This window comes from Papio anubis, chromosome 7 (genome assembly GCF_008728515.1).
Source record: "Papio anubis isolate 15944 chromosome 7, Panubis1.0, whole genome shotgun sequence".
NCBI lineage: Eukaryota > Metazoa > Chordata > Mammalia > Primates > Cercopithecidae > Papio > Papio anubis.
Genome location: NC_044982.1, coordinates 105,680,455 through 105,707,013, shown reverse-complemented (window position 1 = coordinate 105,707,013; position 26,559 = coordinate 105,680,455). Strand labels below are relative to the sequence as shown.

The following is a 26,559-nucleotide window of genomic DNA, read 5'->3' as shown; positions in this document are numbered from 1 at the left end:
CACACTCTGGTTCTAGTGGCAGAACCAGGATAAAAGTTGTTTGCTATGCAGCTCCTGCCAACACATGGGAGCAGAACCCGAGTCTTCCACACGGTAAATAAATCATTATGCATTTGAAAAATCTTGTCCCAGAAATACATTTTGATTCTCCAAAATATATACTACAAATTACTTTGGCCTTGCAGTAACTGCCAAGATTGCCCATCTTTTGCACATTCAGACTTCTGTCCACTAGAGGGTACCAGTTAGCCACATCGATCTCATTACTCGACCTGCGCAAACTGGATATAGCTACAGGGGGAGGATCTGATTTGGGCTGGGACGTGGGAAAGCATTGCCTCGTAGACTGCATAATCCACACCTATATTTAAACATCCTAGATTTCCACTCGAATATCCTTTACAATAGCAGTATATCTCATATCACAATGAAAGTCAGTTTCTAATCAATTTACAAATTAAAATGCTCTCTTACCCTTTCCATGTCAAGAAATTCATCGTCTAGTTTAGTTCCTTCAGCACCACTTATTTTTTCACTAAATAGCTGCAGAAATAAACATAAATAATTGCACTGTACAATGATTTCTTGTCACAGTTTTTTACCTAAATTATTAAAAACAGAAACAAACTTGGATTCAACTTGTTGGATTTTTTGAACTAAGTCCTTTAAGAAAATTGTTGGAAGGGGTAACCATATCTAAAGGCATAGGAAGACATACATTTCTCATGCAGTCAACAGATATTTATTGTGCACCTACTATGTGTAAAACACATGGTAAGTGCTGTAGGACAAAGACACGAGAGATACTTGTCATCAAGGAACACACAGTTCACCCAAAGAGTCAACACACATTCAACTAAAAAACAAGGAAAGAATAAGAACCATTAAAAAATAATAGTACTAGAGACAAATTATTGTAAATGCACTAAGTGGTAGTCACTTCAGTGATGCACAGAATGGACTTTGAGAACCCACAGCACTGGGAGTGGGTTCATGCAGGATCTGTTTCCTAGAAGATGTGGCATTTGAGCTGGCATTTCAAGGACAGGGAACATTTCATCGGGCAGCATTGAAGAAAAGGCCTTCTGGGATGAGGCACCATGGAAAAAAGAGCCAGGGGCAGGAATGGATACGGCAAGTTTTCTCAGCCCCGGCTCTATTGATATTTATAGCAGATAATTATCTGTTGTGGGGGCTGTCCTGTGCACTGCAAGATGTTTAGCAGCATCCTCGGTCTCTACTTGCTAAAGGCCAGTACTGCAAGCATGGACACACACACACACACACACACACACACACACACACACGTAACAACCAAAAATGTTGCCCAAGAGCTGAGGACAATTTGTGTATGGCCAATGCGCTCAAAAAACATCAATAAATTGTGTTTAACTGTGAAAACTAGCGCACAAGGGAGAATGGACGAAAATAAAATCTGAAACTTACGCAACGCCCGGAGCAGACAGATTCTCAAATGCCAAGCTAAAGGGTACAAGTTAGAGATCCCTAAAGAGTCTTCATCAAACACAGAGAAACCCTTTAGAAAAGCAAGTCTGCCACCAGTAGGGTTGGATTAAAGAACAAGGAAGACAAATTGGAAGAAAAAAATACGTTCAATCATTTTCTTTAGCAAAATACATTAACATAATCTATGCCCTTAAAATAGTAATATGAATATTCAAATTCATAGTAAGGGAGGTGCCATCAATTAATGGTGAAAAGATTGCAGGTTGTTTTAAATGCAAATGTAGTTACTACTACTATTACACACATGCGGTATTACTATTTAATAGGAACAATATAAGTGGAGACAGTATTTTACTTAAATTCGAAGTGTGAGAAGGAATTTCTTGAAGACAATAGCTAGAGAAGACTACAAAATTGGCCAGGGTTCTCCATCCTCCCTGTCCTGCGTCTTTATAGTTTCTCCCAGCTAGAGTTGGAGTCTATCTCCCCACCTAGTAAATCTGGGCTGGGCTTGTAACTTGTTTTGACCCCACAGAAACAAGCCTAGCTAGGCAGGAAAAGATCTTGTGTGCTTCCACTCACTCTCTAGAAACACTGTTGCTACCCTGTAAACAAGCCCAGGTAAATTAACTGAATGGAGAGAAACAAGTGGCCCAGACACCCCCCAAGGTACAACCAGTCCACCCTCAGAATCAGAGCCACTCAGCTGACCTGCAGGTGACTGCAGTAACGTAAGAGACCCCAGCCAAGATCAGCCCCATCTGCTGAGGCATGGGAACAGGAGTCCAATAAACGGTATTGCTTTAAACCACTGAATTGGGGTGGTTTGCTATATAATAGAAGTTATCTGGTACACTGGACAAGAATTCTTACTTTTCAGATTGAGTACAGAAGTCAGAGAGAATTATCCTAATGCCTTGATACAAGGCATAACTTCCAACAGAAAAAATCAAGAATTTCATTTCCACACACCAAGCAGTGTTGTAACAGATGTATCCATCAGCAGTTAACTCTCCTAAACATTTTTGCTGTTGTTATTCAGTAGTGAAATCATCCAACATATTGGTTCTCAACTTTGGAGGTAATAGCCTGAGAATCTAAGGAAAGTTACACAATCTCTCCTGGGGTGAGGAGTGGCACCTCCACGTTTTGTCGCCATGGTAGATTGCAAAGGTGGTCACAGGCTTTGCACCTCCTCCCATTAAGAAGTCTATTTTTCCACCCTTCGACTTGCTTTGGCCAATAGAAGAGTGTAAACCACACTGTATAGCTATAAAGTCCCAATCAGTACTCACAAAGAGGCTCTACAGATACTTCTGCTCACTCTGTGAGGTCCACTGTAACTACTTCCACCTAAGTCTGGGCTGCCTTGTTGGAGAATGAAAGATAATGTGGATCAGAGATCAGCCATCCCACCTGAGCAACCTCGGACCATCATGCCCTCAGCTCACCTGGCAGCTGACCGGCAACAGGTGACTGAACCCAGCAGCGATCAGCCACACCAGCACATGCACCCACCCAGTGCTCCCAGCCCAAATTGCTGACCCGCAGAATCATAAACTAAATGAACATTTTTTTTGTCTTAAGTCACTGTGTTTTGGGATGGTGGGTTATATAGCAAAAGCCGACTGATACAGAGGCCTGCCATTTCCTATGACTATTGAAACCACAGAAGCCCACACGTAGATCCACGTTTTAAAATAACTATTTGAAAATCCCTTTGGCTTGGAGACTTAGACCCGAAATCTCTTTAATCCGAACCAGTTCTCACTCATTCAGGTTTTACTTGTTCTATTTTCAGAAACCAAAATGTCTAATAGAAGGAATAGTATTTCTACTTTCAAGAACAGAAACTAGTGACATGAATATATCTTGTTTGAAAAGACAACATATGGGATCATTTTCAACAGGAGTCACAGGTAAGAGTCATCATTCGTTTCTGCTTTTCCTGAATTTCCCAGTGATGTTTAGCTGTTTTGATACATTAAGTATAAATACACACATAGCATTAGCTGTTTAGGCCACTCAATTATATTTCAGAGGTCAGTCAAGGAACAAATATTGTTTGTTGAGCATCTACTATGTGCAGGGACATGACTGGTACTTGGGATAGAAAGATAAAAAAGAGACATGATTCCTACAGGGCACCTGGCCTCATTCCAGGGTTACAGGGTTATTTCCTTTAGGTGCGGGAAGCTAAATATAAATACTCAAGCTTCTATTTCTGGTAAGATGACTATTCAAATTCAACTCTGATGCACTCCCTATGCTCTGAATACAAATCAAGGATAGATTAAATATCAAAATATGTACTCCTTATGCCTTCAATATGTAGCAAGGATAGATTAAATATCAAAAAAAGAAAACCAGAAAGATAAGCAATGCTCAAAACCAGAATAAACATTTTTGTGAACCTGAAAATGAACAGAAACACAACATGATGAACAAGGTTGAGGCCTCAGGCCTGCTGGGCTTCTTGCCTGCACACAGGCTATGACAGCCAGCAGTCTGGTTCCTGCTGAATACAAATCGATCTAAAATAGTGCTCCATGAGACCAGAGTCTGGGTTCAAGTTCTGCTTACAGCTGGGGATGGAAAAGCAAATGAGGCTGGAAAAAAAAATTCAGATGTAAATCTCTGTCTGATGCTACCACATGTGGCAATCTGCAGGCCCAAGGAGACTGAAGGACAAAGAATAAGTCAAGTCACACCTCCTCCCCACCCCAGCTCTGTGACTGGATCCAGATAGCCCCAGTATCACCACAGAACGGAAACCACAGTTTTGTACTGGGGCCTTGGAAAGCTGGGTGGAAGAAGCCCCAATCACTAGACAGAAGTGAGCACAAAAGAGGTTAAAATTAAAATTCATCCTAGATCTAAATTCTAAGGCACATGAATAAAATATAACACCAAGAAAGAGAGCCAACAAAATCACATAACATAACATAACATAACATAACATAACATAACATAACATGAATTCACTTCTAGTGAAAACGATTTTATGAAACAATGTAATAAAGACTATTTAATGTGTGTTTAGGATATTATTAAAATGATAAAGGAATAACTTCTATTAATGAAGAGCAAGCAATTATACAAAAGGACAGAAATTTTAAAGATAGACATAAAACATTAGAAACAAAAAGTATTATATAGCCGGGCACGGTGGCTCGCACCTGTAATCCCAGCACTTTGAGAGGCCGAGGTGGGCAGATCATGAGGTCAGGAGATCGAGACCATCCTGGCTAACACAGTGAAACCCCGTGTCCACTAAAAATACAAAAAATTAGCCGGGCATAGTGGCGGGCGCCTGTAGTCCCAGCTACCTGGGAGGCTGAGGCAGGAGAATGGCGTGAACCCGGGAGGCCGAGCTTGCAGTGAGCCGAGATCGCGTCACTGCACTCCAGCCTGGGTGACAGAGCGAGACTCCGTCTCAAAAAAAAAAAAAGTATTATATAGTCATAAAAATGAAAAACCCAATAGATGGGACAAACTCCAGCCTGGGCACAATCAGGAAAGAACTGGCAAGCTGGAAAATATTAAGGAATTTACTCAAAGAACATAAACAGAGACGAAGAGTTTTTTTAATGAAATATCAGTTAATCGATATGAAGGATAAGTGAGAGATTCCAAGATATATCCAACAGGCACTCCAGAAAAAAGAACAGAATACAGGAGCATCAGTATTTACTAGTAAAATGGCTCTTTTCTCTTCTGTAATTGAAGGAAGTTAGGAGTCTACAGTTTGGAAGTACACTCAAGTGCCATGCAAGATGAATATTAACTCACACCCAGACACAGCAAAATCTCAAGAATAAACAATCCTAAAACTATCACAGGGGCAAAAAACATCCAGAGCAACAATAAGACTGACAGCAGATTTCTCTTCTGCAACAGCAGATGCCAGGGACAATGAAGGTACGGCGTCAAAGTGCTAAAAAGAAATCAGCTAGGCACAGGATTACAGATCATGCCTATAATCACAGCACTTCGGGAGGCTGAGGCAGGTGGATCACCTGAGGTCAGGTGTTCGAGACCAGCCTGGCCAACATGGTGAAACCCTGTCTCTACTAAAAATACAAAAATTAGCCGGGTGTGGTGGTGCAATAAAAATCTAGAATTTTCTCTCTCCCTAAACTGTTGTTTAAGAGCAAGGCTGGGTGCAGTGGCTCACGCCTGTAATCCCAACAGTTTGGGAGGCTAAAGTGGCATATCACATGAGGTCAGGGGTTAGAGACCAGCCTGGCCAATATGGAGAAACCCCATCTACTAAAAACACAAAATTAGCTGGGCGTAGTGGCGCATGCCTGTAATCCCAGCTACTCAGGAGGCTGAGGCAGGAGAATCGCTTGAACCCGGGAGATGAAGGTTGAGGTGAGCCGGGATTACGCCATTGCACTCCAGTCTGGGCAATAAGAGTGAAATTCCATCTCAAAAAAAAAAAAAAAAAAATCAGCTGTATGTGGTGGCACATGCCTGTAATCTCAGCCACTCAGAAGGCTGAGGTGGGAGAATCACTTGAACTTGGGAGGCAGAGGTTGCAGTGAGCTGAGATCACACTACAAAATAAAGACATATTCAGACTTCACAGACTCAAATAACAGTGATGCTAAAGTATTACATCAAGGAAATAAAAACCAAACTAAGAGGGAAAGTATGGACCATAGGAAACAATGGTGAGAATAGAAATTGAGAAACTATGGTGGTAAATTTATCATTGAGTAAAGACAAACAAACAAGCAAAAACCAATGTGTCTGAGTTTACACAAGGGTAAAATTAAAACCTTAAGCAATAATAACACAGAAATGGGGAAGGGTGTTGAGTGAATATTTCAAGCACACTAAGATTCATGTGTGTTCAGGAGGAGGTGAGAAATGGGTATAACTTTAGGCATAATTAAAATAATGCACAGCAGGTATCTGTGTTATATAACTAATGGTAACTCCTAAAAACACAAAACTATGATATCCATATAGTACTATGCATGTTATAACATAGTATCCATACCAGCACACTGTTAGAAAACCAGTATTTTTCAATCCAAAAGAAAACAAGGGAGAATAGAGGGAGAGGGAGGAAGAAGGAATGGCAAATAGAAACCACAAAATCAGATAGTAATAAGTCTAAATAGATCAGTAATGATTATCTATATAACTGGATTAAATTCAACATAACAATAATAGAGTGAATTTTAACAAGCTAGTTATATATATCTTCTAAGAGTCACAACTAAAACACAACACATAGAAAGACTGAAAAGACAAAATATACATACTAGGAAAATGCTAATCAAAATAAAGCCTGTAACAGTAATATCAGACAAGAACTACCTTTCTTTGTTTTTTTTGTTTGTTTGTTTGCTTGTTTTTGTTTTTGAGACAGGGTCTTGCTTTGTTGCCCAGGCTGGAGTATAGCGGTGTGATCTCAGGAATAGCTGGGACCACAGGGCACACCAGCATGCCTGGCTAATTTTTGTATTTTTGTAGAGATGGGATTTCTCTATGTTGCCCAGGCTGGTCTTGAGCTCCCAGGTTCAAGCAATCCTCCTGCCTCCACCTCCCAAAGTGCTGGGATTTCAGATGTGAGCCACTGTGCCCGACCTAAGAAATACCTTCCTAAGGCAAAGCATTAATAGGAATAGAGACTCAATGTAATAATAAAAGGAGCAATCCACCAAAATTGTTATAATAATGATATTGTTTCCACTAATAGTATAACCTCCAAAAAATATAAAGCAAAACTGAAATAGTGAAACTGATAAACCCACAATTATAGCAGGAGATTTAATACAACTCCATCAGAAAACTGACATATCAAACATGATAAAAAATTGAAAAAGATATGGATTATCTGAATGACTAAAATAATAACCTTGGTCAAATATTATGCACATATACATATATCCCCTCAGCCAATAAATTTAAAAAATGTATATTCAGAGAGAACATTACAAAAACTGACCATATATTATGTTGCTGCAAAATATTATAAGTAGTGGCAAAAACCACAATCACTTTTGCACCAACCTAATACTAGGTAACAAAGTCAATCAATACCATATAGAGCGTGTTTATTAGGTTTTGGGTTTTTTAACCATAACGCAATTAAATTAGGAACCAACAATAAAAATAAGTATGTCAGCACAAAATTTTAAAATTCTGTCCTAAATAACAGATTAAAAAGAAAACTCCAATAGAAATTACCAAAAAATTTAGCAATAAAAATATTATACATCAAAATCTGTAGTATGCAGCTAAACAGATTAAAAAGAAAACCCCAACAGAAATTACCAAAAAATTTAACAACAACAAAAATACTATACATCAAAATCTGTGGTATACAGCTAAAGCTGTATTCAGAAATCAACATATAACCTTAAATACATTTCAAAGAACACCTCAATTTAATGTTTCAAACTGACACCATGTCATCCAATCTAAGTTCTAAAACATCTAATATCTCAAGTTGGAAAGTCTACCAACTGTGCCAATTTGCTAGAGATGCAAAGATCAGTCACTCTTACAGGCCCACTGGAAAGCAGAAACACAAACAGCAATCCACAATGAGATCAATACTATTCTGTAATAGAGATGCAGAACTTGCCATTAAAACCCAGATGGAAGGAAGCAATTATATAAATGAGAATGTGCCAAGAAAGTTCCAGAACAAAGCCTAGAAGGATATACGGAGTTCGACAGGGAGATAAGAAGAAAAGTGGCAATTCTATCAGAAAGAATAGCATAAGCAAAGAAATGGTTGATTAAAAAATAGAGTCCAAATTGATCAGTAATGATTATCTACATAATTGGATTACATTCAACATATTAAATAATACTAGAGTGGATTTTAAAAATCCAGCTATATGCAGCTTCTAAGAGATGCATACAACATAACAGGAAACAGCATAATAATTCAGCAAGGGTAACGGATATGAAAGACTCAGCTTAAAAGAAAAGGAGCAGACAGGCATACATGCAGGGGCCAGACCAAGGGGCTAAACTTAATTCTGGGGACAATGGAGACTTTTAGAAAGGTAAGTGATAAGAACAGATCTGAGTTTCAGAAAGATTAGTCAAGTGGGTCATGAGATAATGGACTGGAGAGGAACCAGAAGGTAGACAGGCAGATCGGTTAGGCAATGACAGGGGACACATAGTTTGAAGAGGTGAAGGTGGAGTGGGGAAAAATGCCAAAATTACATTCTAAAACCCTCTTAATTACCTTCTTCAGCATCAAACACAAGCTACCCTCACTCACCTATTCAGCTTCCCCATCACAAATACTACACCTGACCTTTGCTCACTAGACAGAAGTTGCAAATCAAAAATACAAATGGGTGGCTACTCAACGTGGCTCGTGTGTTCTTCCCCCAGTGGAAAAGAAGATTTATGCTGCAAATTAGACCTCTCTCAGGTTGCCTTGGTGCTACAGTCAGAGATAAAACCCTTGTTCACCATCTACTTCTTGGCCGCTTTAATTTTCTCAGTAACAGGAAAATGAAAACTATTTTCAAAGACTACAACTGAGCAGTGACAAATTATAAAAGAAATTTATTTGGGAAACATGAAGCTTTTGCATTTGGTGTTTTGTCTAGATGTGTTGGATTTTTAATGGTAAATGTTAACACAGCCTTGGCTGCCTTCTTGTGCAAATATCTGTTTTCAAAGAAACCTTGGCGTCTCCATCTTCTTCCCTTTCACGAAGCAAGAAATTAAACAGCAAGAAAGCCAGAACCCAGAAGAAAATGTAAAAAAAGCAAAATTTATAACTTAGGATTTTAGAAAATGCTCTAGAATAGTATTTTCCAGTATGTGTGCCACAAAACACTAGCTCCATGGGATGTACCTAAGGGCCAGGCAAAGTAAAACAAACAAAAAACCAAAAAGAGCTCTTGACTATATATATTTGGAAATACAGGGAAAACAAAATTAAGCAGATTTCTTTACTAAAACATTTTCAGAGGCTTTAAAGTGGTAATGGAGGGCCGGGCACAGTGGCTCATGTCTGTAATCTCAGCACTTTGGAAGGCCGCAGCGGGCGGATCACCTGAGGTCAGGAGTTTGAGACCAGCCTGGCCAACATGGTGAAACCCCATCTCTAGTAAAAATACAAAAATTAGCCAGGCATGGTGGTGCACACCTGCAGTCCCAACTACTCAAGAGGCTGAGGCACGAGAATCACTTGAACCCGGGAGGCGGAGGTTGCAGTGAGTTGAAATCACGCCACTGCACTCCAGCCTGGGTGACAGAGCAAGACTCCATCTCAAAAAAAATAAATAAAATAAAATGGTAATGGGCACTGTGGATTTCCAAAGGGGCACATATATGTAAGATGTGGCATTTTCCACAATCATTGGGCTGTGTAAGTTGTCTAATAGGAAAATCTCCAAGGACTGGTGTTCTAAGGAACACACTTTGAGAAGCCCTGTGCCAAAAATGTCACCGTTTTGAAAGGTTCCTTTTTCTTCTTTCAACCAGTTGGCAGTCATGCTCTGTTGTTATCAGCTTGGAGAATATGGCAATGCAATTTTAAGTATCAATAGTAAAGGTAATATGTAAGTTGTTAACATTAGGGAAAGATGAGTGAAGAGTATATGTGAACTCTCTGTACTAGTTTTGCAACTTCCCTTTCTGTAAGTCTAAAATTTTTTCAAATTTCAAAGTTTAAAGAGATCTCTGAGGTCATCAGAGCAACCAAGGCAGCCAGGATCTGAGGGGCCAAAATCGGGAGGAAGGGAAATGAATTGAGGTGAGTGATACATCTATAGCTGACTGTTCTCTTTGGGAAATGTTCTGTCTTACAACATAGGACATAAAGTCTGAGCAGAAAGCACCAGCCTGGAACTTGCAGCAGTCTCACTAGGTTGTGTAAGAGAAAAATTTGAATACACTGTAACCAAGGGAACCGGGATATAAGAGGCCAAATTTCTGGGAAAAAGGGAAACGTAAAGAAGCAAGCCTGACAAGCTATGTTCAATTTCCTCTTGAGGCTTTTGACAATTCCTAAGCTGAATACACAAGGCAGAATGATAAGAAACCAGCACAAAGAGGCTCCTAGAAGGCTAAATACCTAAACAGATATTTCTGCAGTATCACAGTGATCAAGAGACAAAAATTGGAGTTCAGGACTGCCCAAAAACGAAAAACATCCGGAGATTTTAATTCATTCCTGAACGCCTAAACCCTAGGAGCAAAAGCAAGCAAGGGGACATGCCCTCAGAAAGCCTGGAACGCAAACTTCAATCATTTCAGTCCATCTGTAGCAAGGTTATAAGCCTTTACCCTCATTATCTGCCAGAATAAAACTAGATAATCTCTGGAGGAAGATACATTATTCAGACCTGCTACAATTCTTCACACACAATATGTGCCATTCAAATAAAAATCATTTGGCATACCAGGATACTGAACCAACAATGGAAAACTAAGAAAAGAATAGATGATCCAACTGGTAATCCCAATATTGACATCTGAAATGATTTTTAATGTAACTATGATAAATATGTTGAATAAAATAAATGACAATGTAAAATTTTTATCAAAAATTGGAATACATAAAAAGAAAGCAAATGAAAATTACAGATGAAAATTCAATAACTAAAATTAAGAACCCAACAGAAGTGTTTAATAACAATTAGACATGACAACTGAGAGAATATGTGAACTGGAAGTTCAGTCAGTAGAAAGTATCTAAATTGAAACATAAAGGGAAAGAAGATGAAAAACACAAAAAAGCACTATAAGCACATCAGACATGGTGAAAATACCTAACACAAGTATATTTTAGAGTTCAGAAAAATGAGAGAGAAACAATATTTGAAGAGGAGATGGACAATAATTATTCAAAATAGAAAAAAGACACCAAGCTACAGATTGAAACTTCTCTATGAATACCAAGCAGGATAAATATGAAGATAAACATACCTAGGCACATTATAGTTAAACTGCTGAAGACCAAAGACAAAGAGAAATTTTAAAGCAATCAAAGAGAAAGATACACATTGCATTCAAAGAAGCAGCAAAAAGATTCTTAGCTGATGTTGCAAGAGAAACCAAGGAGCTACAAAACAATGAAATCACATCTTTAAAACGCTGGCAGAAAATATCTGCCAATCTAAGATTCTATTCCCTGTCAATGAATATATGCTTCATAAAAAAGCATTGAGAGAATTCCTCACAACAAACATTAAAAGAAACACTAAAAGGAGTTCTTTAAAAAATTATATATCTAGTGTGTGTGTATGTATTATATATACACACATTTATGTAATATATGTGAATTTATATATAAAACAATATATAAATGGAAACACACACATACATAAAATTTTGTATTATATATACATGCACATATATAAATGGAAACAGATGGAAATAAGAAAATAGGGAAAGAAATGAAGAGCTCCAGAAAGTTAAATCTAAGTGAATATTCACAGCTTAAAATAAAAGTAATGTCTTATGAGGTTTTAAATGTATGTAGAATTTCAAAAACATAAAAATGATAGCACAAAAGCCACCACTAAGGGAGTTAAGTGAGACTCTTGTTGTATGGTCTATTCTATTGCTTGGAAGTGATACAGTACTAATTTAATGAAGACTCCTCCACATTAAAAAATGTGTGTTATAATTTCTAGGATTTCTTTTTAAATAATTATAATATATAACTAGCAAGCTACTACAGTAGTAAAATGGAATAATTCTTTAAAGTGATTAATCCAAATGAAGGCAAGAAAGGAGAAAGAAGCAATGAATGAGATAAATAGAAAACAAATAATAACATAGCAGATTTAAATGTAAAAATATCAATAATTACATTAAATGAAAATGGACTAAATATTCCAATTAAAAGACAAGAAGCATCAGCCAGGATTTAAAAACAAAACAAAAAAAAGGCTACACTAAAGCTACACTATATCCTGCCAATAAGAGATGCACACTAAAGGTAATAACATGAAAGGAAAATAAACAGGTGCGAAAAGATACATCAGAAAAGCACTAACATTGATTTCTGGAGGAGGAGGCAGAGCAAGATGGCTCAAAAGAACCCTCCAACAATCATCTCCTCTGCAGGAACACCAAATAGAACAACTATCCACACAAGAAAGCATCTTCATAAGAACCAAAAACCAGGTGAGCAATCACAGTACCTGATTATAACTTTGTGTCAAAGAAAGAGGCACTGAAGAAGGTAGGAAAGACAGTTTTGAATTGCTGACACTACTCCTCCTCCATCCCCCAGCAGTGCAGCATGGCATGGAGAGAGAATCTGTGCACTTAGGGGAGGAAGGGCAAAGTAATTTTGGGAATTTGCATTGGAACTCAGTGCTGCCCTGTCACAGTGGAAAGCAACACAGGCCTTTCCCAGTGTTTCCCACCAGCTTTGGCCAGTGCCCATGGAGGGAGCACTTAGACTAGCCCTAGCCAAAGGGCAATCATCCATCCCAGCAGTCAGAAACAGAAACTGAATTCTGGCTAGCCCCACCACTGTGGGATAAAGTGTTCTGGGGTCCTAAGTAAACTTGAAAGGCAGTCTAGGCCACAAGGACTGCAATTCCTGGACAAATACTAGTGCTATGCTGGGCCTACAGCCAGTGGAACTAGGGTGCATGCAACCCAGGAAACTTTATTAATAGAGAACTTTCCAGGGAGACACCAGCTGGAGTGGCCAAGGGAGTGCTTGCATCACCCCTTCCCCAACTCCAGGCAATGCAGCTCACAGTTCTGTGAGAAGAGGGAAGTGTAAAGAGGACTTTGTCTTGCAATTTGGATACCAGCTCTGTCACAGTAAAATAAAGCAGCAAGCAAAGTCCTAGAGCCCCCATTTCAGGCCATAGCTTCCGGACAACATTTCTAGACCCATCCTGGTACAGAAAAGAAGTTACTACCCTGAAGGAAAGGACCCAGTGTCACAGAATTCACTACCTGCTGACTAATGAGCCCTTGGGCCTTGAACAAACACCCTTGGGCCTTGAATAAACACCATCTGTAGCCAGGCAGCAGTCATCACAGGCAAGACCTAGTACTGTGCTGGTTTCATGTGTGACCCAGCACATTCTCCGCTACAGTAGCCACAGGGAAAGGCTCCTTCTGCTTGAAGAAAGGAAAGGGAAGTGTAAAAACAATTTCACCTTGTGACTTGGGTACCAGCAGAGCCACAGTATACTAAAGCACCAAGAGGACTTCTCATTTCCTCAATTCCAGGCCTTAGCTGCTGGAGGGCATTCCTTAACCCACCATGGGCCAGAAGGGAACCCACTGCATTGAAAGGAGAAACCCCGACCTGGCAGGACTCACCATCTGCTGAATAAAGAGCCCTTGGGCCTTGAATAAACATCAGCAGTAGCCAAGCTATAGTTGCCATGGGCCTGGGGCAGTGATTGTCTGGGCAGAGACTCCTTCTCCTTCAGGAAAGGAGAGAAAAAAGAGGTCTTTGTCTTGCAACTTGGGTAGCAGCTCAGCCACAGTAAAGCACCAAGCAGATTCCTACAGCCCCGGATTCCAGGCCCTAGCTCCTGAACTGCATTTCTAGATCCACCCTGGGCCAGAAGGAAATCCACTGCCCTGAAGGAAAAGATCCAGTTCTGGCAGGAATCAACTTTTGCTTGGCCCTTGAATAAACATCAGCAGAATTCAGGAAATAGTTGTAATAGAACTTGGGCAAGACCCAGTACTGCTCTGGCTTCAGGTGTGACACAGCACAATCTCAGCAGTGATGGTCACAAGAGTGCTTGTATCACCCCTCCAATAACTCCAAGAAACTCAGCATGGAGAGACAGAATGTATTGGTTTGGAGGAAAGTAAGGGAAGAGAACAAGAGACTCTGCCTGGTAATCCAAGGAATTCTCCCAGATCTTACCCAAGACCACTGAGGCATTTCCTCTACAAGACTGGAAGACTCACAGAGTTACTGGGCTTAGGGCACTCTCTAATGAACATATAGCTGCAGTGACCAAAAACTTCGATCAAATGCTCAATTCCCTTTAAATACTTGGAAAGCCTTCTGAAGAAGGATAGGTATAAACAAGCCCAGATTGTGAAGATTAAAATAAATATGTAACTCTTCAATGCCCAGACATCAATGAACATCCACAAGTATCAAGACCATCCAGAAAAACAAGACCTCACCAAATGAACTAAATAAGGTACCAGTGACCAATTCTAGAGTGATGGAGATATGTGACCTTTCAGACAAAGAATTCAAAAGAGCTGTTTTGAAGAAGCTCAATGAAATCCAAGATAACACAGTGAAGGAATTCAGAATCCTATCAGATAAATTTAACAAAGAGATTAAAACATTAAAAAGAACCAAGCATAAATTCTGGAGCTGAAAAGTTCAACTGACAAACTGAAGAATGCATCAGTCTCTAAACAGCAGAACTGATCAAGCAGAGGAATGAATTAGCGAGCCTATTTCAAAATACACAGAGAAGACAAAAGGAAAAAGAGTAATAAAGAATAAAGCAAACCTAACAAGATCTAGACAATATCTTCAAAAGGTAAATCTAAGAGTTACTGACCTTAAAGAGGAGGTAGAGAATGAGATCAGGATAGAAAGGTCATTCACAGAGATAATAATAGAGAACTTTCCAAACCTAGAGAAAGATGTCAATATTCAAGTTCAAAAAGGGTATAGAACACCAAGCAGATTTAACTCAAATAAGACTACTTCAAGACATTTAATAATCAAACCCCCAAAGGTAAAGAATACAAAAAGGATCCTAAAAGCAGCAAGATAAAAGAAAAAAATCACAAATAAAAAATCTCCATTATGTCTGGCAGCAGATTTCTCAGTAAAAACCTTTCAGACTAGAAGAGATGCCATGATACATTTAAAGAGCTGAAGGAAAAAGATTTTATCCTGGAATATTATATCCTGCAAAAATATCCTTCAAACATGAAGGAGAAATAAAGACTTTCCCAGACAAACAAAAGCTGAAATATTTCATCAACACCAGACCTATGCTAATGGGAGCTTTTCACTCCCTAATACTCACCATGCTAATGGGAGCTTTTCGATCTGAAAGAAAAGAACATTAATGAGCTAAATTATCTGAAGGAACAAAATTCACTGGTAACAGTAAGTACATAGACAAATACAGACTATAATAACACTGTAGTTGTGGTGTGTAAACTACTCATTAGCATTTCAATAAAGAAACATTAGACCTAATCTGCACTATAGAACAAATGGACCTCATAGATATTTACAGAACATTTCATCCAACAGCTGCAGAATACACATTCTTCTCCTCAGCAATCATTCTCAAGGATAAACCGTATCAAGTATCTTCTCTGACCACAATGGAATAAAACTAGAAATCAATAATAGAAACTTTAAAAACTATACAAACACATGAAAATTAAACAATATGCTACTGACGGACCAGTGGGTCAATGAAGAAATGAAGAAGAAAATTTGAAAATTCCTTGAAACAAATGAAAGTGGAAATACAACACATGAAAACCTATGGGATACAGCAAAAGCAGTACTAACAGGAAAATTTATAGCAATAAGCCCCTACATCAAAAAAGCAGAAAAATTTCAAATAAATAACCTAATGATGCATCTAAATAACTAGAAAAGCAACAGCAAACCAAACCCAAAGTTAGTAAAGAAAAAAAATTAAAATCAGGCAGAAATAAAACTGAAACAGAAAAGGTAATATAAAAGGTCAACAAAACAAAGAGTTGGTTTTTTGAAAAGATGAACAAAATTGACAAACCTTTAGCCAGACTAAAAAAAAGAGAGAAGACCCAAATAAAATCGAGGATGAAAAAGGAGACATTAAAACCAATACTACAGAAATTCAAAGGATCGTTAGAGACTACTGTGAGCAATAATATGCCAATAAATTGGAAAACCTATAAGAATAAATTCCTAGACATGTACAACCTACCAATATTAAACCATGAAGAAATCCAAAGTCTGAATAGACTAATGACAAGTAACGAGATCAAACCTCTCATTTGATCTCGTTTGAAATACAAAATCTTCTGGCAAGACAAGCCTGGGACAGGATGGCTTCACTGCTGAATTCTACCAAACATTTAAAGAGGAACTAATACCAATCCTGCTCAAATTATACTAAAAAATAGAGGAGGAGAGAAGACTTCCAAACTCCTTCTATGAGGCCAGTATTACCCTGATACCTAAACCAGTCAAAGATACATCAACAAACAAACAAACAAAACAACAACAATAAAACTACAGGCCAATATCTCTCATGAACATCAATGCAAAAATCCCCAACAAACTACTAGCAAACTGAATTTGAAAACACAAGAAAAAGATTATTCATCATGACCAAGTGGGATTCACCCCAGGAATGCAAGAATGGTTCAATATATGCAAATCAATTAGTGATACATCATATCAACAGAATAAAGGACAAAAACCACTGATCATTTCAATTGATGCTGAAAAATCATTTGATAAAATTCAATGTCCCTTCATTATAAAAACCCTCAAAAAACTGGATATCGAAGGAACATACCTCCACACAATAAATGCCATATACAACAGACTCATAGCTGGTATCATACTGAGTGAGGAAGAAATGCAAGTCTGTCCTGTAAGATAAAGGACAAGACAAGGATGCCCACTTTCACTACTGTTATTCGACATAGTACTGCAGTAATCAGATGATAAAGAAAAAAAAGTAGCTAGAGTAATGAGATGATAAAGAAAAAAAAAAGGCATCTAAATTGGAAAGGAAAAAGTCAAATTATCTGTTTGCAAATAACATGATCTTATATTTGGAAAAATCTAAAGACTCCACCAAAAGCTATTAGAACCAATAAACAAATTCAATAAACTTGTAGGATACAAAATCAACATACAAAATTCAGTAGAATTTCTATATGTCCACAAGAAACAATCTGAAAAGAAATCAATAAAGTAATCACATTTACAATTGCTACAAATTAAATAAAATACCTAAGAATTAACCCAAGAAGTTAAATATCTCTACATTCAAAAAGATAAAAGCATTGATGCAAAAAATTGAAGAGGACACCAGAAATAGAAAGATAGTCCATGTTCATGAATTGGAAGAATCAATATTGTTAAAATTTCATATCTACCAAAGCAAGCTACAAACTCAATGCAACTTTTATCAAAATACCAATGACGTTCTTCACAGAAATAGAGAAAATAATCCTAAAACTTATATGGAATCACAAAAGACCCACAATAGCGAAAGCCATCCTGAGCAAAAAGAATAAAACTGGAATAATCACATTACCTGACTTCAGATTATACTACAGAGCTGTAGTAACCAAACAGCATGGTACTGACGTAAAAAACAGACACACAGACCAATGGAACAGAACAGAGAACCCAGGGATAAATCCATACATTTACAGTGAACTCCTTTTCAACAAAGGTGCCAAGAACATATATTGGGGAAAGGACAGTCTTTTCAATAAATGATGCTGGGAAAACTGGGTATCCATATGCAGAAGAGTGAAACTAGATCCCTAGCTCTAACCATATACAAAAATCAAATCAAAATGGATTAAAGACTTAAATCTAAGACCTCAAACTGTGAAACTACTATAAGAAAACATTGGGGGAACTCTCCAGGACACTAATTTTGGCAAAAATTTCTTGAGTAATACCCTAAAAGCACAGGCAACCAAAGCAAAAATGGACAGATAGGATCACATCAAGTTAAAAAGCTTCTGCATAGCAAAGGCTTTTCAACATTAACAAAGTGAAAAGACAGCCCAGAGAATGGGAGAAAATATTTACAAACTATCCATCTGACAAGGGATTAATAACCAGAATATAAGGAGGTCAAACAACTCTATTAGGAAAAAGAATCTAATAAAATTTAAAAATGAGCAAAAGATCTGAATAGACATTTCTCAAAAGAAGGCATACAAATGGCTAGCAGGTATATGAAAAGATGCTCAACATCACTGATGACCAGAGATGCAAATCAAAACTACAATGACATATCTTACCCCAGTTAAAATGGCTTTTATCCAAAAGATAGGCAATAACGAATGCTGGCAAGGAGAAAGGGGAACCCTCATACACCCTTGGTAAGGATGTACAACCACGATGGAGAACAGTTTGGAATTTCCTCAAAAAAAAAAAAAAAAATAGAATTACCATATGATCCAGCAATCCCACTGCTAGGAAAGAAGACAGGAAATCAGTGTATCAAAGAGATATCTGCTGCCCATATTTATTGCTACATTATTCACAATAGCCAAGATTTGGAAACAGTCTAAGTGTCCATCAACAGATGAATGGATGGAGAAAATGTGGTACATATTCAGCCATAAAAAAGAATGAGATCCTGTCATTTGCAACAACACAGATGGAACTGGAGGACATTATGTTAAGTGAAATAAGCCAGGCACAGAAAGACAAACATCACCTGTTCTCACTCATTTGTGGGAACTAAAAATTTAAACAATTGAACTCACGGAGACAGAGTAGAAGGATGGTCACCAGAGGCTGGGAAGGGTAGTAGGGGAGTAGAGGGAATCGGGATGGTTAATGGGCACAAAAACATAGTCAGATAAAATGAATAAGATCTAATATTTGATATCATAATAGAGTGGCTACAGTCAGCAATAATTTGTTGTACATTTTAGAGTAACTGAGGAAGTACAATTAGAATGTTCGTAACACAAAGAAATAAGTGCTTGAGGTGATGAATACCCCATTTACCCTGACAATCATTACACATTGTAATAATCCTTACTCATTGTATGCCTATATCAAAATATCTGATATATGCTATAAATACTTACACCTCTATGTACCCATAAAAATTTTAAATCTGAAAAAAGAAAACACTAACATCAACAATAAAAACCTTTAGAATCTATACTAATATTGTACAAAATAGACTTTTATACCGAAAACATTATTACTAGAATAAACAACATTTAAACAATTGTAAACAGTCAATTTAAAAGAGACATACCAATCCTAAATCTTTAAGCACTTAGTAACGTAGCCTTGCAATGTATAAAGCATAATCTTATAAAACTAAAACTAGAAACAATTTCAAATATTTTTAAATTTTTTAATACACCTCTTTCGGCAACTTATAAAACAAGCAGATGAAAACAATCGGTAGATGAATATGACTTGAACCATCATATGTAGAACATTACAGCAAATAACTACAAAATAAAGATTATTTTCAAGGAGACATGGAACAGTTACCAAAACGGACCATATGCTGAATCAGAAAGCACATTTCTTTTTTTTTTTTTTTTTTTTTTTTTTGAGACTTGGAGGCCCGGCTCTGTCGCCCAGGCTGGAGTGCGTGGTCGGATCTCGCTCACTGCAAGTTCGGCCCCGGTTCACTTATTCTCCTGCCCTGGCCCTGAGTAGCTGGGGACCACAGCTCACTGGCCTGCTGCTTTTGTATTTTTTAGTAGAGACGGGTTTCACCTTGTTAGCTAGGATGGTCTCACCCTGACTCGTGGATCCGGCCTCTGCCTCGGCCTCCTCCTCCCAAAGTGCTGGGATTACAGGCTTGAGCCACCGCGCCCGGCCCAGAAAGCACATTTCTAACAATTTCAAAGACCAAAATCATTCAAAGTAGGTTCCCTGACCACAAAAATTAATATAGAAATCAATATCTGCAAATTTTCCAATTTTTGGAAATTGAACAACACATGCATAAACAGCCTGAGTCAAAGATGAAGATTAGAGAATATTTTTAAATAAGAAATACAAATATATAGATATACCTAAGCTTGTGAGATGCAGCTAAAGCTGTTGTTTGGGAATTTTATAGCTTTAAATCACCAGTTCTCAAATTATTTGATTTCAGGTATCCTTTCTATTCTTAAAAAATAATTTAAGACCCCTGCTTTATACCATACGTCAAAAATAATTCCTCATTGACCTTAAAATAATGCTTAAGGTAAAAACTTAAAGATTCTAGAATCTTATGATATATACAAGATAACGTAACCCCAGCATAGGAGACATCTCAACCAGACCCCAAAATACTAACTCTCAAGAAAAGGATTCATATGTTGTACTTCATTAAACCTAAGAGAAGACTGGGAGAGTGAAAAATCAAGCCATAGAGTAGAAGATATTTTCCACACATCTGTCTGACAAAGAATCACATTCAAATATTAAAAAAGAACTCCGATAAGTCACGAAGAAAAAGGCAAATAGATTCAATATTTTCAAAAACAGTCGGCTGGGCGCGGTGGCTCAAGCCTGTAATCCCAGCACTTTGGGAGGCCGAGACGGGCGGATCACGAGGTCAGGAGATCGAGACCATCCTGGCTGACACGGTGAAACCCCGTCTCTACTAAAAAATAAAAAAAAAAAACTAGCCGGGCGCGGTGGCGGGCGCCTGTATTCCCAGCTACTCGGGAGGCTGAGGCAGGAGAATGGCGTGAACCCGGGAGGCGGAGCTTGCAGTGAGCTGAGATCCGGCCACTGCACTCCAGCCTGGGCGGCAGAGCGAGACTCCGTCTCAAAACAAACAAACAAACAAACAAAAAAAACAGTCAAAAGAGCCTTGTATAGGCAATTTCACAAAAAGAAGATTTCTGCTATGGCTTGAATGTTTGCGTCCCCTCAAAATTCATAAATTGAAATTCTAACTGCCCAATGATATTATTAGGAGGTAGAGTCTTCAGAAGATGATAGGCCGTGAAGGTATTATAGATCCCTCTGGAATGGAATTAGTGACCACATAAAAGAGACTTCAGAGAGCTCTCCCACTCTGCTACCATAGAGGGACACAGCAAGAAGATTGCCATCTATGAACCAGGAAGGCCCTTATCAGACACCAAATCTGCTAGTGCAGTGATCATGGACTTACCAGCCTCCAGAAGCTAAGAAATATTTGTTATTTAAGCTATCTAGTCTATGGTATTTTTGTTGTGGCAGCCTGCAGCGACTAAGACAATAATCCAAATGGCCAATAAGCATATGAAAATGTTTTCACCTAATTATAATCATGGAAATACAAATTAACCACAATGAGATGCCACTACATTACTATCAGAATGGCCAAAATTACTTTAAAACAACAACACAAGTGTTTCCAAGAATTAATGGTGCAACTGGAACACTCATACACTATTGGTAGGAGTATACATTGGTGCAACTATTTTGTAAAACAGTTTGGCAGAATCTACTAAAGCTGAACATAAAAATAACCATACCCTATGACTCAGCAATTCTGCTAGTATATACTCAGCAGAAATTCCTACATATGTGCACCAAAATCCATATAAAAATAGTATTACTCACAGTAACCAAAAACTAGAAACAACTCAAATGCCCATACTAATTAATAATTATACTGTGGCTATTTCTACAAGTATTGTAATGAAAAAGAATTAACTGCTCCTATGGTATGTAACAACATGGGTAAATTTCAGACATAACATTGAATGAAAGAAGCTCAAGATATTTACATCTAATTACATAAAGTTCAAAAAAGAGAACATACTGCATTATTCCATTCACACAATATTCAAAAACAGGAAAAACTAATCCACGGTGATAGAAGCTGGTGTGGTAGTTACTTGTAAATTAAGGTTATAAGGGATCCTCTTGTGTGCCACTAATGTTCTGTATCTTGAATTGATCACATGAATGTGTCACTTTGTTAAAATATATCATACTGTACACTTACGGTCTGTCACTTTCCTGTATGTACATTTTATTTCAATTTTTAAAATATTAAACTACCCCTTCCATGAACCTTGCATTCAATGTTTTTAAAATTTACATTGATTGTTTTTATTCTGATTTATTTTTCTAGAAGGATGTTTAACAAGCAATGCTGGACCACTTCGTCCCTATCTGTCTGAATAGTAGAAATAATGTTCATGTCTGACATTCCGCATCTGGAAGTCTCTGTTCAGCAGAATCACAACAAAACCATATAGAGTCTAATAACCTATACTCAAGGGAACAAAAATTCCAGGGTCTATTACATTGTGACTGTACTCCCTGCACACTAAATGCTACCTCAAAATTTAATCATTATAGCAGCATGATAAAAAATTAATTAATCTCACTTCCAGGAAGTAAATAGATAAAACGCATACAGTAAATATTACAGAAATTGAATCAAGATGGTGGACCAAATACACATATCTTCTCTGTGTACCACATTCCTCTCTATATATATCTATATAGCTATATCTATATAGAGAGAGGCATATGACACATCCATAACAGCTGAAAAACAAGAAAGGGTGCCAGCAACAGATCATAAATGGTGAGAAATTCCTAGAAGACAGAAAGCAGATGGGATTAGAGAGCTGAGGGTAAAGCCAACCAATATATGCATGGTAGAAAACTGCTCCCAAGATAAAAGTTGATACAGAGAAATTCCAAGTCTAAACAATGTAAAAATAAAAAGAACAGAGTAAGCCTGGAGAATCATCAGGGGACTTAATAAAATAACAGTACGGTGGAAAGCCATAAGGATCAACAGAGCCCCTCCACCCCCATCCCCACATGCCATCTCTATACCCAAAGGCAAATTCTTTAGTTACAGCATCTTGATTGAAATCTCTGCTCCACTGCAACTGTGAACCTCTCTGTGCCTCCAATTCCTTATCTACAAAACGTGGATTATAACAGTATCTGCCTTGTAAGGATTACTGTATGGAAAGCATTTGGAACAGTATCTGACACTGTTAAGTCCCATTAAATATTAGCCATTAATATTATCAACTAAGCAACAGGCAGCTGGGGTGTTTGTCCCCAGACTGAAGTCTGCACCCACACTCTAAAGAGAGTGGACTTTGCTGATGGCCCCAAAGTGGATGTGAAGATCTGAGAGAAGCTAGAGATCCTTCCAAACATTCCAACAGATAGAAGGGGCAACATGAAGAAGCAGCCCTGCCCAAGAGCCAAGCCCTGCATTCCAGGGTAAAACCCTTCTTTCCAGCCTTCCTGTCTGAGTCCCCCTTGGCCACTGACCCTAGTATAAAACTGATCGCCACACCCACCCCTATACTCAGTCCTTCCAGTAAGTAAGGAAGACTGTTAGGTAAACAGACCAAAACCTACCCCAGCTACCTACAGTGATGGGTCTAGTCCTTCATTCCAATACACTGACAATCAGAAACCACAGACATTTTAGGAAAACCAGGAGCATGACAGGAAATGTCAAAGAGGAAACTTTAGAATGACCCAAAGGAAAGAGAGATAATCAAAGTATAGAGGGGAACTTTTTAAAGTTTTCATTAATACCTAATAGGAAAATTTGAGAAGATTTCATATGCACAAAACAAGAAAAGACTACTATGAAAAATGAAGGGAGGAAAACTCAGTAAAAAAAGAGTGAGCACAGAACGGATAAAATTGAAATCAGAATTACTTATTAAAAAGGCAGAGTTGGCTGGGCGCAGTGGCTCACACCTGTAATCCCAGTACTTTGGGAGGCTGAGGTGGGCGGGTCACAAAGTCCGAAGTTCGAGACCAGCCTGACCAACATGGTGAAACCCCATCTCTACTAAAAATACAAACATTATCTGGGCATGGTGGCACATGCCTGTAATTTCAGCTACTCAAGAGGCTGAGGCAGGAGAATCGCTTGAACCCGGAGGCAGAGGTTGCAGTGAGTCGAGATCATGGCACTGCACTCCAGCCTGGGCGACAGAGCAAGACTCTGTCTCAAAAAAAAAAAAGGCAGAATCAAGAACATGTCCCAGCATAGGAACATGAGACAAAATAGAAAAAGGTTTGGCCCCACCCTGTCTTGGCTGAGTGTGCCCAGGACCCCACACTTTCTGGATGCCCTGCCCCACCATATCCAGAAAAAGTCCTGCTGTCCTCAGGCCCAGCTTTGGGCTTCCTGCAGGAGCTGATTCTAAGTGTGGACCCACTCTGGGAAAATGGGTTCCAACTAGAATAAATGTTCCCAATCCATACAGGGGCTGACCCCTCTGTGCTCTCACAAATAGAAATTAGTAGCTGCTCAGTAACAGCCTGGTCTGGTAGGATCTACTTGTACTTACTTTTTGCACATCCTATCTTTTTTTCAGAAAGGACATCTACGATTTGGCCCGTGTGGCTTCCTACAGTTTGCATCATACTGAGCAAAACCTCTCCCAGTTGGGCAATGCCCTTCTCTAGTTTCCAGCACTGATGCCAGTTTTAAAATATTTGTAATTTTTTTGCCCATTTTCAATTACGGTTGATAGATGAGATTGATATCTTCCCCATAAATTTCTATGTTTCTTAAAAAGCTTGTCAACATGTACCCAATGATCATTAATTGGAGGTTTCTACGAATCTGACCTTTTAAAAAGTTTGATTCTAACTGGTATTTTGTTTTTAATTCATTTCATAGCAAAACGTGGTCTTTCAGGAGATTCTTTTTAGAACAGCCTGAATGGCTAAGGCAGAGCCTTTGAAAGTGAATTAATCATGAAGGCTGCTTTCTTTCTCGGACCTCGTGTTCCCAGATCTCAACTGTGTCTGGGGGCCAGACTACAAACGTGTCCATGTAGGAACATGAAGTTTCATGGGGATTTGGGATAGAGTTAATCTTTTCCTTTCTTCCTTTGGGGAGATTTATTCTGTTACGTACCTTGTTCATTGACCTAGGCCTGATAAGGACAATGTCGAGTAGCTCTTTAGATGAGTTTAAAAGATCAGATTGTATAATAGAATGACTGAATGGGTTTTGAGCCACATGAAATAATTTGGCTAGAAAAAGGTATGTCATTCTCCTCAAGCCATCCTGTCCAACCTAGGAAAGTTTAATCACCTTCAAAAGGACGTAGAAGGTTGAAGCTGATAATGTTTTATTCTTAAAGATCACCAATAAATATGGGTCTAAAGACTGTTCTGGCACAAATAATATACCTGAGGTTTTTTTTAAAGAATATGCAAGAACAACTTGTTTTAAATTAAAAAACTGTATAATTAGGCTTTGATCTATGATAATGTCTGCTTTTTTTTAAATATAGATGGTATTTTTCAAAAACTAAAAAATACAAAATGTAAAATATTACCAAATTTTATCAAAACTTTGACTTAATTATAAGAATTAAGAGGCAAAGTTCCCTGCATTCCTGGGTTTAATCAATCTGAGACAATTCTTTCCACCTTTTACCTAAATTTACATATACAAACACATGTTTTTCTTTTACAAAAGTACAATAAGTTACACATACTTTTCTGCAACCGTCCCCAGAGAAAAGACTTTGCATTCTGGTATTTGTTTAACAACAACAACAAAATTAGTGCCTTCTATGCATCAAGCTAAGTACAGTATTTGAAGGTCATTCTATTCCTTCCTCAATACTCTGGAAATACTGCAATTTCTGCTGCTTTCTGACATTTAATGTTGCTGAGAACAAGTCTGAGGGGAACATGTGTAAGTAACTATTTTTCTGAATTTTTTGTTTTTAGGACCTGGAGTTAATTTTTATTGTCTTAAATTTTATTCATTTTTCTTATAAAATATATTTTAAATTTCTTCTTTATGAAGTCAAGTGTGCTTTTCCCATTAAATTTGCTTGGTCTGTAGGGTGCCCCTATGAATATCAGAATCAGGTCAATGGATCTGTGAATTTTTAAAAATACATAGACACAAAGGTTTAGAATCTTTTGGCCTAAGCCAATAAGAAGGAGGGAGAGAGGGCGAGAGGGAAAGACAGAGAGAGACTGCTGCACTAGAAGTAACTCCACTCCTGTTTTGACCGATTTTCTGCTACTGTAACAGAATAACAGCAATTGGGTAATTTATAGAGAAAAGATAGTTATTTGGCTCACAGTTTTGGAGGCCAGTAAGTCCAAGAGCATGGCACCAGCATCTGGCAAGGGTAAATCCCATGGCAGAAAACAGAAGGTGGGAGGGAGCACATGAGATGGAGAGAAAATACGGGCCAAACTCTCTCCATTCATGGGAGAAAGACCTCATGACCTAATCGCCTCCTAAAGGCCCACCTTTTAATACTGTTACAGTAGCAATTGAGTTTCCAACACAATCTATGGGAACATATTGAAACACAGCACCCCCAACATCAAGGCAGATCAAAGGCTGGTAAACCCTGGGACCAGAAGTGGGTCCCAAGTTAAGGAGATACTTCCCAAGAGGATCCTTAAAGAGGTTA

General features: G+C 38.2%; 1 protein-coding gene across 6 annotated transcripts in view; it reads right to left on the bottom strand.

Annotated features, from left to right (window-relative positions):
* SH3GL3 (SH3 domain containing GRB2 like 3, endophilin A3) overlaps positions 1-26,559 on the bottom strand; it is a 167,527-nt gene that overhangs the window by 59,870 nt on the left and 81,098 nt on the right. For all 6 annotated transcript variants that reach the window (XR_649338.4, XR_649339.4, XM_009210789.4 and 3 more), the window contains exon 2: positions 475-543. Coding sequence is in view for 2 of the 6 variants with exons in the window: in XM_009210789.4 (XP_009209053.2) it covers positions 475-543 (69 nt within the window). In the remaining 4 variants the exon portion in view is untranslated. The remainder of the gene's footprint in view (positions 1-474; positions 544-26,559) is intronic.